At 40.0% G+C, this 13,673-nt stretch overlaps 2 protein-coding genes across 2 annotated transcripts; both read left to right on the forward strand.

Moving 5' to 3' along the window:
- The first annotated feature begins 7,666 nt into the window (after positions 1-7,666).
- On the forward strand, positions 7,667-9,952 carry selenoe (selenoprotein e). The gene is made up of 4 exons (XM_044337681.1): positions 7,667-7,813; positions 8,160-8,236; positions 8,528-8,606; positions 9,538-9,952. The coding sequence occupies exons 1-4, from the start codon at positions 7,706-7,708 to the stop codon at positions 9,679-9,681; spliced, it is 408 nt and encodes a 135-aa protein (XP_044193616.1). The 5' UTR covers positions 7,667-7,705; the 3' UTR covers positions 9,682-9,952.
- A 386-nt stretch (positions 9,953-10,338) lies between these two features.
- Positions 10,339-12,988, forward strand: zgc:112294 (transmembrane protein 17A). The gene is made up of 4 exons (XM_044337566.1): positions 10,339-10,603; positions 11,334-11,440; positions 12,069-12,182; positions 12,490-12,988. The coding sequence occupies exons 1-4, from the start codon at positions 10,477-10,479 to the stop codon at positions 12,814-12,816; spliced, it is 675 nt and encodes a 224-aa protein (XP_044193501.1). The 5' UTR covers positions 10,339-10,476; the 3' UTR covers positions 12,817-12,988.
- Positions 12,989-13,673: the final 685 nt, after the last annotated feature.

Consider the following 13,673-nt stretch of genomic DNA (forward strand, 5'->3'; position numbering starts at 1 on the left):
GCTTTTCATCAACATGTTGTGGGAAAGTCACAGTTTGGAAATGTACATTGCGTGTCACCACTGCACAGCATTTCAGGATAAACTGGGTTGATTGAGCATGTGTACGGCTTGTGATGGATTTCAGAGCCTGCTGCTTTTTAATTGATTGAAATGGGAGAAGTCTGTGTATGATTATAAAACTTGGAATTCTTAAATCCCCTCTGCAGTCAGCTAAGAGTAATATTTTGCTGTTTTTATTGACTTGGTACTGAAGGTCGATGTGTGAAACATAAATCTGTTTCGGCCTGCAACACAAATGAATACAAAGGAGTGACTATACAGGATAACACAAAGCATGGTCGAAGAGTCAGGGTTAGGAGTGTGGGAAGGGGGTTCAATGACATGTCGTCTGCCAGTCTAAACATGAATTGGAGCTGTTGCGCCCCTCAGTGTGCCAACTCTATAGAAACAGCAACGCTTTAAAACTCAGGCCCTATGAGTCAGCCAAAAGCCCTGGACTCAGAAAACCTATTCCAGTCCCTGTGTTTCCATAGCAACGGGAACAGATTGGAACCACATCTGGTAGCCATTTCAGTCCCTGCAAGGAGAGGAAGAAAGAAATTTATGAGTGAGGGGGAAAAAGACAAATATTTTCTGCAATGCAAAGCAGAAAGAAAGTGGAGTCGAGTTACACTTGAAAGGGGTTGAAAATATGAATTCTACTGTGGACTGAGTCAATAGCCGTTTTCTGGTGCCCATGTAAGTTCAGGATAATAGATTAGGCTTTATTCCATCTGAGTTGTAATCTTGTAAAATGGCATTCAGTGTGAAGCAGCTTTTATTATCTGCATGCATACGTATGCTCAAGAAATAAAGGAAAGATTTTATGGGGTCATAGAAAGACATTTTTCTAAGCAAATCCCTTTATTTGTCTGGAAAACCTGTTGAAAAAACCCCAAGAGTCTGAGGTTTTGACATTTTCAATTGAAAATTAGCTTTTTCTTCTATTGTTCAAACGACTGACTGGCTGCCTAACATAAATGTATTGCACTACGATTTCCTAAAATGCAGTCATTTCCCTGGTTGATTCATTGCATCAGACACGACCGGAGGAGATTTGAAAATGCTGTTTTCGTCTCTTATCCCTGTCGACGCGCTGTCTGCGAGAAACACTGTCTAATTGCAGTCCTCCTTACACGTTAAATGTTGTTTCTCAGCCCTGTGGAAATGCAGTAACTATGAAATGACATTTACTGGAAATGGAGCTGGTGCTTCTCTTGAGCCAAAACCACTGAGAACTGAGGTCAGCACGCAACCAGAATGGGGGGGGGGGGACAAAGCCAGCATCGAACGTGTGTTTATAGATTTCCAGTGACATCTACTCATTCTGTGATTTAAGATAGTCGTTATAATAGACCCAAAACTTCTTCACAGTGGCACAAAGCTGAAATAGGCCGCTCTTAATGCACAAATTAAGAGCAACTACACAACGAGACGACCTCCCAAACAGATGCTCAGACAAGCTGGTGATGTGCTAAAACTAGGTCAAAAGAGCTGCTTCATTGAGATTGAAGGAGTCTCGGTTTGGGATCAGTATTACACTTAATTAAAATCAGTGTATGAGTCGGTAAAACTACTATTTAGTTCAGCACACTTTGATGTGTCTGTATCAGCTCAAACCGATGCATCATTATTCAAGCTGTGACCAAACAGTGCTTCTGGAAGACACGAACAGTACACACAGTTTTCATCTTGACTAGTTCTGCAAATGTGGAAATACAAATGAATATGAATTGCCAGAATTGTAATAAGGCCACAGTCGCTCTCTATCCAGATGGAGATTTTCTTTTCCTTTTTTCCCGTTTCTCTCACATGGAGGGGTGTGCAAACTGTTGTCTGGGACTTCAAATTGCCCTGGATTTTTCCCCCTTTGTCAGCATAATTCTATGGAACGAGTGTATTATAGTATTTGGATGGCTAATAGAAAGCAGATCAGTCAGATGCTCTCTCTTTCTGTTCCTTTCTTTCTCTCCTTCCTTTCCTGTCTTTTAAACCCTCTCTCCCTCTCTCATGTTTTTCTCTGTAGCCTATTTTCCTTCTCCCTCATTCACTCCTTCCTCCTTCTCCCCCCTCCCCCTATCCTTTATTCCCTCACACACCCATCCATCCGCTATCTGTGCAGTAAAGTGGGACTTCAGACTTCATAATGTGGCTTGAGGTTTCAGCTTTCACATAATTCCACAGGCTGACCCAAAGTTTTCTTTTTTTTTTTTTTTCTTTTCTGCCTCTCACTCCAACCTGGAGCAGCGGAGAGAGAAAGAGAGAGAGAGAGAGAGAGAGAGAGCTGCTGCCTTATTCCAGATATTAGGACGGAAAATGATCACAAGACCAAATGTGCCTGCCCAAACCCAGGGAAAATAAGCAGATGTCTTATGTTTTTATGCACTGAACCCCAACTGTATCGACAATCAGTCCTGTCTGTGACCGACGAACTGTAGCTTACAACAGCTTTGTTGTTTGAGACGCAAACTTTCACTCCAATTTTTTGCCAAGACCAGTCACATAAACACATGTCGATGCAGCATTACTCGCCTTTAGCCTGGAGGAAAGTTTCCCCCATTATTTCAGACCACATCGGATTTGCTTTATCACATCTTTGTGACTCAGAGGCCAGGTCTGAATTATTCACACCCTTCTTATCCATGGTTTATTTGGTCAGACACAGTTTGATAACTTAAAAAAGGGCAGAGAAGTTGCCTTTACTTGTATATTAATGCCAGAACACATTTACTATATGTGGTTGCAGTGCACTGGCATGTGAAAGGAAGTGTTTGCTGTATATTTACCATCACCGTGGCTGTGTGCTGGTGTGTACACGACCCTCACAGCCCTGTTCTACTTCACAGGACAACACTGGAGCCATTATGGGGAGCCATGTGTTTCTGATTACACAGGCAGAGATTAGAGGGAGGGGAGCAGCGGTTGCTGTCTGCTTGCCCCCCGGCTCCTCTGATGTGGCCAGCAACTGGACATCCATCAGTGCAAATCCCTACGCCGCCCTCACCCCCTTCCCACTTCCACGCCAAACCCTCTCCCGCATCTGTCATGATGTCATTACCAGGCCTATCTGTCACCTTATCCTGTTCCACATTTAAATATGTAAACACTGGAATCTTTGTCAGTGAAATTATTCCTACTTGACCCACATATCGTGTTGAAAGCAACAAACTGTCACTGCCGAATTCTTGAGAATGTGCTGTTATTACTAAGTCATAAACACGGTCGTGGCTCAGGACAAGAGTCTCTTTTGATTTGCCTTTCCTCTAGAGAAGTCAGAGGCCAGGGTCAACTACAGAGCAACGTCCCAGAGTGTATGAGGATTCACGATGATTACCTCAAGGACTCTTCAGCAGGGTAAATGTATACTGTCACACGGCCTAAACGCAAATTGTGAGACTGAAGGAATACTTTGCCAGTGGCCACCTTGCCACACGAAAAGCAGATCATTCCTCACATAGATTGTAATTCTAGACTTGTCATTAAAGCAAGTCGTATTTAATTTTATTTTAAAACACTTCCTCCCAAAATTGTGATGTGATAATCCATAAAATACTAGTTTTGTCATCTTACTTGTCAGTCAGACACTGTTGCCAGTTATCTGAGTTCTTTCTGTTAACATTTTTTCTGTCAGTGGAGTTTGAGCTTGTGCAGGTTTACCTTTTTAGAACAGAAGTGTAAGAGCTTAATCCCTTCAGCCCTCTGGATATACAGTAAATTGTGTCAAAATACTTTTTTTTAATAAAAAACTATGTAATGTACTACTCACATGTCAAGTACCCTAATCTTTCCTGAAAGAAAAAAATGACATAAGGGCAGAAATAAGGGAAAAGCAAGCAAAAACTATCTCCAGTTCAAGAGATCAATGCAAGTTGCAAGCTGAACCACTGCTGTGTTATTTCAATCAACATTTAGAGTAGTGCATTGTTTCAAAAGAAATCAGTTGTTCCAGGAGAAGTCAATTTCCCATAATTAATACTTCCCCAAGTGTCAGATACTGTATCATATGCTGTAGATACAAATCTGAGTGAATAGACTATAATCTTAGTAAAAAGCAGGAGTGTTCTCTCATCTTACCAACAACATAACAAAGACACTGCAAATAAGGTCACTGGCAGCAAATCATCCTCGTCATCCGTGTCTGTACAAGACGGATTCTCTGCCAAGGCCAGCAGCGTCTCAGAGCCTTCTGCGGCCTCCCTATGTGGGGAAAAATGGAGCCACTTATTTTAGGTCGTAGGTTCAAGCTAACCACAAGCTAAATCAAACTCGGTGACGTTGTCGTTTACTCCATGAGCTGTAAATTTGCTTACAGTTACCGTCACGCATAGACATTTTCCTCTATTCCCCTCTGTCCATTGCTTAATTTACTATGATTGCTCTTTATTCAGCTTATAAGTTATCTCATGAACAATACAGGAGCATCATGACAAACAAATGCAACAGACCAACAATTTATGGAATGAAAAAAAGAGTATTTTATATGTATAAGCTTCCCATAAGAGAACAATACAAAAACACAGGAACTGGCTTTTCCTGTTCATTTTCCCACCCAGATGTGATGTTATTTTATGCATTACACTGGACAAACAATTTTTCCAAGAAAAGGAAATAATATTTTGCACCTTGAACGTGAACTTTAATGAGGTTATGTCCACTTACTGTACAACAGTACGGCACACTCATTAGCATTGTACTCTCACTGAATGAAGCCCTCCACATGGCCTGCACTTCCTTCAACACTGCCTCTCTTCTTTATGACCAGGCTGGAGCACAGCAGGCAGACAGGCAGCAGGCTTTCCCACCAGTTGCCCCGAGGCTCCAGACAGACAGACACACACACACACACACACACACACACACACACACACACAATAACTATTTATACTCAAACTTATATTTTTATTCTTCTCCCTTGCTCATCCTTAAGCATACAAACAATTGAGAGAAATAGACACTAGAGTTAATATACTTTCACTCCCAAATGAGTGTGCACATCATAGACTGGTACAGTAGAGAGCACACACACACACACACACACACACACACACACACACACACACACACACACACACAAACTGACATGCCCCTAGCTGGTAGGCAGCATACGGTGCTTTGGAGGAACAGGAAGTGTGTGTCTTTATAACAAGCTCACTGAAGGAGGCAGAATTACAGTGAGGTGTTTTAGCGTTTGATCTTTTGCCAGCTGCAATTGTTGTAATTTGCAAAAACTCCTACTGGAAAAAGTTGCTCACCACAAATTTTTAAATGTTTTCATCGACTATGTCTCTGTTCCATAACCCTCTGGTTATAAATGACTGCATTTTCCACTTTGTCAGCAGATTAATATAACAACGTCTCCTTTTGGCAAGCACCACGTGATGTAAGCTGAAACATGCTGATTGTGAACACATATGGTATGCATCCACACATATAGAGGACTCTGCGCACAGCCATGGCAAGATCACCCCACCCCCACCGCTCATTGTGCTCTTTCTTCGTCTTTCTCATCAACTTTCTTTTGCCGAATCAACAATTTAAGTTAAGTTGTCCAAGCTTCGTTCAGGGAAAATCCACTTCGTAAGAACTTTTAAGACGCAAACGTAAAACTTCAGCAAGGGGAGCGTACGGGTCTGCAGGTTTACAATGGCTGCCAAGGGGAGGAAACCTTGTTAAAAAAAAAGGGGGGGACTGTTTTACTGCCATTTGACACATAATCTCAAACAGCACATGCAGAGCACAGGACTCTGAGCTTCAGCCTTCTGTGTCTGGAAAAGATAGAGACAGAAAGATGGTTTTGCTTCAGCATTCCAGGCAGGAATGGTTTATTTTTGTTGGAAACATAATTGTCTGTGGCTAGGATTTGGAAGTACATTTTACCCGCCAAACTGCCAGGAAGTGTAAATATGGGTGTTACTGCCCTCTTGTGGTGACCTAATGTAGTTGCTTTTTCACAACACAAAAGTTGGGTTAACTTGGAAGGGAGAGATGTTTTCCTCTTTCAGGGTGTTAACACAGTGCAAATGTGTCATGATGTCATAAGGTCTGATTTCAAACACGAGTACACAATGGAATTAAACATTGCTTCTCATGCAACTTCTAGTAAGAAAGATACTGGAGGCTTGCCATGTAGTAGTTTGATTGTATCTGTGTGAAGATTGTGTTTTGGTTTGAAAAACTATTTTAGGATATAAAATGGTGAGACAGGGGATATTAATAAATAAGGATCTGCATACAGAATAAGAGTTAATGGCGATGTAAAAACAACATTTTGTGGGTTTAGAGAGAGTTATCGAGTGTAAGTCTTGATGAACAACAGTTTGATGAACAACAACAGTTTATCGTTCTGCCTACTACTTGTGTTACAACCTAACTGTGACCACCAGACTCCGTGAAGTCAGTATGGCTGGCTGTTATTTGCTAAGAAATAGTACAGTGCAGCACGTAAGCCAAAAACCACAAATCGTCCTTTGATTTCTGTTTGTGTCTGGATTAAACAAACAAGATACAACATGTTAATCACTGAGCTTTAGAGGTGTTGGTAGATGTATTTTTGAACTTTGGAGTGAAATAGCATAGCTGATTTCCCCAGTTTCCAGCTTCATGCACAAATATGAGAGTGGCATTGATCTTCTCATATTGCTCTCTGCAAGAAAATGAATAAACATATAGTACCAGTCAAAAGTTTGAACACACTTTCCCATTCACATGAATGAGAAAGTGTGTCCAAACTGATGACTGGTACTGTGTATTTCCCAACATGTTAAATAATTACATTTATAAATGAAAATATACAAAACAAAAAAATAAAAAATGTAAAAATGTGTTCCACAAGTCTTGCAAAAAAGTGACAGTTTTTGGGGCTTTGCTATATCAAAAAATGATTAAGGAACCGAAAGGAACCTCAGTTGAGGAAAGCTTGACATTTGAAACACTGATGTTCCTGATTTTTGGGCATAGTTCCCTAAAAAAAAGTCTTAAAATATACTGTACATGTGACTAGAAATGATTTGTTAAATTCCCCTGTGACATAGTTTTGGTTGTTAACAACTGGTGAACAGCAAGTTTAAGTCAAAGAATGTAGAAATGTCCCCTTCACATATATAATGTGGATACTATCCTACGAGAAATCCCAAAACTCCTTTCTTATTTCTAAATAATTATTTTTAAAAAAAGAGATACATGAGGACAATTGCAATTCAAATCTGGCTCAGCTGAAATTTGGCTTTCAGCAGCTATGAGTGCGTGGCTGGCTCTCAGTGGTCATCAACCACCTGCGCGTTTGCTGCATGGGAAAAACTGATAAGAGCACAGATGTTCCATGGTTTCTTTGGACCCCCAATGACATCTGATGTGGAAGAAACTATAATGCCAGGGGCCTCTGTATAGCTTTTGAAAAATCAAAAACAGCTAAATAAACAAGACTACAGCAAAAAAAAAACATCTGTATGTAGGCCAGTTTGTTAAACAGTGACACACTGCTTAGGTTAAGCATGATATGATTGAGAAACAGAAAGAAAAATCTAACACAGGTAGGCACTGCCCCCCCCTATGGGAATGTGTCATGGGCTTGTCCACCCTGAGAAATTGCCCATGCAGATCAAAAGGTTAACTATTCTCTTGGTAAGAACTTAGGCAGAAGCACTGTAAGACACTACTCTGTCATAAAATGTGGGCCTTGTTGGTGCTCACTCTTGCCCTTGTCGTTGGGGCGTCAGAGAAAACCAATGACACGGCGGTTGAAGAAAAGCCTGTTATAGCCAGAGGTAAACTGTTGGTGAGTACAGATGGAAGCGTGTGCAGCATGGATAACATCAAGATTTCATCTGGATGTTTTGTAATGTCCATAAATTGTGTAGGATTTTGTGATATCAGAGCAGATATATGAGCACTTTAAAAGTCTGAAATTAAATATGCACATGGCGGGGAGACATAGTAATAGCATTCAACGAGCAACTGGGGAAATGAGTAAGACGAGGGATAAGCCCTGTGCTGTCATGTCAGTTTGTATTCTGCTGAGATACGAAACCTATTTCTGGCACCTTTGATCACACAAAAGAATGAAACGTGCACAATGCTATTTGTCATGCTGTTCTAACAACTGTCTGTTGTCATCCCCGCAGGCTCCTAGTGTGGTCGGATGAAGCATAAAGAAAATGCCCGAGCTCCATCATTTTCTCTTGGAGCGATGGGCTTTGTAGTATCCTTGTGTTCTTTTTTATTTTCCTCAGGCTTTTTGGTGAGATGTGACCTTAACAAAAAACACCACAGACTTTCTCATGACCTCCTTCATAAACAAAACAGTGTTCTTAGTAAGCTGCCAAGTCCAGTGCCAGCTCTATGAGTGCCTCAAAGCTTTCCAAAACTCCACTCTTCCAAGTTGAAATCATGAGGAGTGAGTCTAAAAATAGCTAAACAGATGGATGTGCCTTATTCTTCACAACACTACCTACCTGTTTTTTTTTCCCTTGATCCATTCTTTCCTGTGTAGCCACAACTTGGAATATGATTCATCGGAGGAGAAGAATCCCCGTCTGATATTCTATAACGAAAAGGACGAGGTTGTAAAGGTGAGATGTGAGTTCAGGGATCTTTTACGTATCCGCCTTGTGATGGGGCTTATCTGGAGAGCACCAGAAAGTCAAGACACATTCATGTAGGGAGGTTTTAAGACTGCTGCATCTGATATCAAATCCTCTGTCACACAGACTCACGCAGATAGAGTGTGTTTGAAGGAGCAAGAAAGAGGTACAAAAAAAAAAGAATGGCAAGAAAGAGGGAGAGTGAGATAAGTATATAAAGGTTTCTGACAGCTGAGCAATATTTTTGTCCTGAAATAGGATAGTTGGTACCAATGTTGATATAGATTTGAACCTTTTTATTTCCCCCAAATTATAAATGTTCAATTTTTCCCCACAGACTTATTTTTGTTAAGAAAAGCCCCTGAACCTGCATTTATACCAGCACAGGACAATAAAACTCTCCACTGAAACTAATACTAATGAATTTCTTTAGCATAACCTTCCTCTGAATGCATAAAGAGTCATTGTTCTGATTTAATATGAAACTGCTTCCATACTTTATTGCTTTCCTAGGGTATTTATCTTTTATTTTCCATTTTATGACTTATGTGGGAGTTTTTATTTTGTCTCATTCAGGTTATTATGTTTGTTTTCATTTATTGTTTCATGTGAGACCGTAAATTGACTTTGAATTAATATTTTTGGCAGAGACTATATTATTGAACAAATAAATGAAAATAAATTAGCAGGAGGAGCCATCATATCAGCAGCAACAGAACAAATTAAAGAATACAGATATTGGCAAAACAATCAGCCTAACCTAACTTGAATCAAAAGATCTTGTATGTCTGCATGCATATACTTGTGTGTAGCTATATACGTATCTCATTTATAGAAACATTACATTCATTATTTAATGCCTTTAACCACGAGTCCACATGTCTCTCTGTGATTGTGTGTGTGCTTCCCGACACTTCAGACTGTTCGTGTGAAGAAAATGAAGGCAGACGAGATCAGCAGCCTGTTAGACTCACTCGGTTTCTACAAGAGGTCCCAGAAAGGGGAAGAGGTGCCAGAGGAGTTTCAGCATTTCCCCATGCATGCCCCCAGGGACGAGCTGTGATGACACCTTGTGGCCAAACTCTGCCACTGCACCCTGGCCACATTAATGACGAGTGGGGCCCCAAGGCCAAAACGATAGGCCAGGCACCATTCTGAGGACTTGTTGGCCGGGTGCACTGTGCAGGGTTATAGACACTGCTGTTAAAAAAATGGAGTTTTGAAACACTACAATAAATGTTGATTGGGGCAATGCATTTGATGAGCCTTATTTTCCTTCTCTCACCAGTTACCTTGAATTTTGGACAGTGTACATACAGTAAACTGAATCACATATCTGTATGGAATAATTATGTTCTTGCCATCATATTTTATAGTTTTGTCTTGTTTTAATTTGCTGCCTTTGTGAAGCACTGTGTAATTTGGATTTTGAAAAGTGCTCTATAAATATATATTATTATATTATGATTATGATTTCCTTTTTCTTTATTTAACAGGCATTGTTCCGGTTTTCATTTTTGTCCTTATTTTTTTCTCTGTAGACTTTAAGAAACACATTTTTTCTCTAATTAGATAAACAAATTTACTGAGCATAATAAATGGCCACTAACTGACTAACAACTGCCATGCCACTGTTTCAGCCTAATCCTCAACCCGCCTCCTTCACTATAATCTGATTAACAGTAGCGTCTGCCAGCATGCGTCTGTGTGTGTCCATTTGTATCTCTGTGCGCATGCATTTGTGCATTTGTGTGACTTAAGACAACAAGGATTAGCAGACATAGAAACACGAACACAGTTTTGGACGGTTACACTTCCTGACTTCGCAGCTTGGTCATGATCACCATCTCTACCCACAATGCCTGTATTTTACTCACCTGTTCCCGAGAACCTGCAGATGGGTCTGGCCTACATGGGAGGTTCTGTGTTCACCAACAACAGGACGGCAGATAGTGACTTCACCAGGGAGCAGGAGGATGTTTCTGGTTGGTTACTGGCAAGAGACTGTTTGCAGCTGTTGTATAAATGTCTAGTTTAATATGCTGTAACATATATCATAGTGATGTAGAATGCGTCATAATAAAATATAGTAAGGACATGGAATACATGTAATTATAATTTAGACAAACTCACTTCAAGGGGCAGACAATATCAGTTTAACGGAATAAACTACTGGGCATATTCTGAAGAAAATTAATCACCATTGTAAACATTAAAGGTACAGTATGTATAATACACTGTACTGAACATAATCAAGGACCCCCTCAAAAACAAGATGGCACATCTTAAGGGGTTTATCCTTAAATTTTGAAATAAATAATATCTCTGATGGTTAGTTTCAACTCCAACTTGTAATTAATGCTGCTGTTTTTCAGTTATTGATGTTCCTGTATTGTAGACACATACAATATGTTTGGGTTTCTTTAAAACTTAGCTGTTTTACATTGCCTTATACAGTCATAAAGTACTGGCATTGACCAAATGTAATTAATGTAATTGTCTTTCAGCTGCATGAGAGTTAAGTCCTTTTTCATAAGGTGTTTATATTATTCTGTCTGTTGTTTGTGTTGCTTTTAATGGTGTCTTGATGACATTGAAAAGCAAATTTTAAAAAAGCAATCAAAAATATTGCTAAAGATTGATTGCTAATGTTTTGATAATGGATAATAAGTAGTGAGTATTAGTGTTCATGTACTGTTGTTACTTGCCTTGCAGTGGTCAACGAGTTGGTTTCTCACCTTCCCCTTCAGATGCTCCTCTACTTCAACATGTTTTATTTTCCCTGTTGGTGGTTCTCAGCGGTTTTCATGTTGGAAGTAAAGGTTAGTTGGGTGGAAGAGAAGTGACACCAAGCTTACATTTTTATTCATAACATAAAATGAAAGCAAATTCAAAATGAGAGTGATTGGATCAAATGACAAATTACAGAGTTTATTCTGGTGACTGATAGCTTTATTGCACTTAAAGGCTTTACCAAAGAAAAAGTACACTCAAGTATATAAAACATACTTAGTATTTAGTATGTAAAAAGATGTATTAAATCAAAACCACTTAAAGACAGTGTGTCAAACTGCAAAACTTGTAACGATGGCACCCCACAGTGGTAGCATCTAACAAGAAAGATCCAACCCAGAAACACTGAGGTGAATAAAGTAGACTGCACCACTTTTCACTAGGATTATCTAATCTTTCTGAAAAACAAAAACTAATGCCATCAGAAAATTGTGGAAGATTATAATTTCATTAAAGTTATACACACAGTGGTTTGGAGTTGTACTTTAGATGTGCTGAAACTTAGTGAAATCATAATTTTTTACTGTGTTTAAGGTATTTTTGGCTACTAAATAGTAGTCTCTTTTTAAGTATCAGAACTCCTTGTGAGGAAAGGATATTTCCATACCTGCTCATGTACACTGACATACTGAAGTTACAGCTCTGCTTCATTTCCAGTTCTATTATCTGCCTGGGTACTACCAGGCTCTGCTCATAACTGGGATGATCCTCTTCACAGTCATTGAAGTGGTCCGACTTTATCTGGGCTACATTGGCAACCTTAAAGAAAAGGTAATTCAAACCAACATCCTCTCTGAACCACAACACAGAGCTCTTTTATGAACTCGTCTCCTGAATAACAGAGCGGAGGAAGTGGCTGCTTAAGTATTCTGCCTGTGTGTGTAAACAATCAACTCTTGGCTACAACTGTCTATGGAATTCGTGTGTGTGTGTGTGTAGGTGTATGTGTGTCCATGAAGGTGTGTATCTGCACTTTTATGTGGATACAACTGAAGCACTCGATGCCTGACTGCTCTATCTTCGCATCGCTTCCATCTACCAACCCAAACTCTCTCTCTCTCTCCTTTGCTATCATCAGACGCCAGAGCTGGCAGCCTTCTGGCTCCTCTCTTTTATGTTCCAGCTGCCAGTACTGCTGTTCTTCCTGACCGATGAAGGAATTATCATCCTGCCTCTGGAGAGAGCTGTCCACTCCCTCTACCTCATCTTCCTGCTCACCCAGATCCTGGCCTCCTTCCTGGCACTCAGGACCATGACCCAAAAGCTAACCCTCCTCTTCCATCTGCGCCAGTTTGGCAAGGTGGACAATTTCCGTCATACAAGGATGAGTCCTGTGTACGGGCTGTCCTACCACCGCAGTGTGCTGCCCATGTCAATGTCACCCACTCGTGATATGTACCATTGAAAAAAAAATTCAACTTCTTGAATGTGTGATGTCTATAGCTAATTACTGCACATTTTTGTTCATCAGATACTTTAACACAGTGTGAAGAAATTTGTCCATGCCTCTTTTTTTTTAAAGATCTCCTCCAGTCCTGTTTTATGATATATAAAAATACTCTGCTTGGAATAATAAATTGTGTCTGACATGTTTTTTCCACAAAAAGTTCCTTCATGTTAATGAAAATGCATCTACTCCTTCATTAAAAAATCTATGAATCTATGAATATGCAAATATTTTCCATTTCAAAAGTTTAACTGCTGATGTCTCCTACTTCACTCAAAGTCAATTCTCAGTATATGTGCGCTGGAGGCTTCAAGTTTCCACATCACACTTGTGTAAGTTGCATACTGGACCACGACTGGCTCCAAACTAGTTGTGATGTCACAAATCATAATTGTAAGTACACGCCTTAAACTCAGATTTAAGGTGAGCACAGCAAAACTTTTCACATTCAGCAGATGATTGTGAAAACAGCCCTCTAGTGTCAACTTCTGCACATACATCGTTCTGCACAGTGAAGTTCAAACATCCAACTAAAGGAACAATAAGCTAAGCCAATTTTTGACTGGAGGGGGACTAAGTATATTTTTGGCCATTTTTGCATTTATTAGACAGTAGATAAAGTTGATCTGACAGGGAAGAGCGAAGGGTTAACATGCAACAAAGGTCCCCCGCCAACCTTAAACTGGGGATATTACGATTACATGGTCAGTGCCTGAAACCTCTTGGCCCCATGTCTACCTCTTCTTCCTGTATGATTGCTGATCACTGGTGTAAAATGACATCTCTCGAAACAGGCCTGACTATTTGATTAGGAA

Source organism: Thunnus albacares, chromosome 2 (genome assembly GCF_914725855.1).
Source record: "Thunnus albacares chromosome 2, fThuAlb1.1, whole genome shotgun sequence".
Taxonomy (NCBI): domain Eukaryota; kingdom Metazoa; phylum Chordata; class Actinopteri; order Scombriformes; family Scombridae; genus Thunnus; species Thunnus albacares.

Excerpts from the sequence above, each read along its gene's own strand:
- zgc:112294 (XM_044337566.1), top strand. The coding sequence starts at position 10,477 with ATGCCTGTATTTTACTCACCTGTTCCCGAGAACCTGCAGATGGGTCTG. Across the intron at positions 11,441-12,068 it reads TTTTCATGTTGGAAGTAAAG|TTCTATTATCTGCCTGGGTA; the intron begins GTTAGTTGGGTG and ends CTTCATTTCCAG. Across the intron at positions 12,183-12,489 it reads TTGGCAACCTTAAAGAAAAG|ACGCCAGAGCTGGCAGCCTT; the intron begins GTAATTCAAACC and ends TGCTATCATCAG.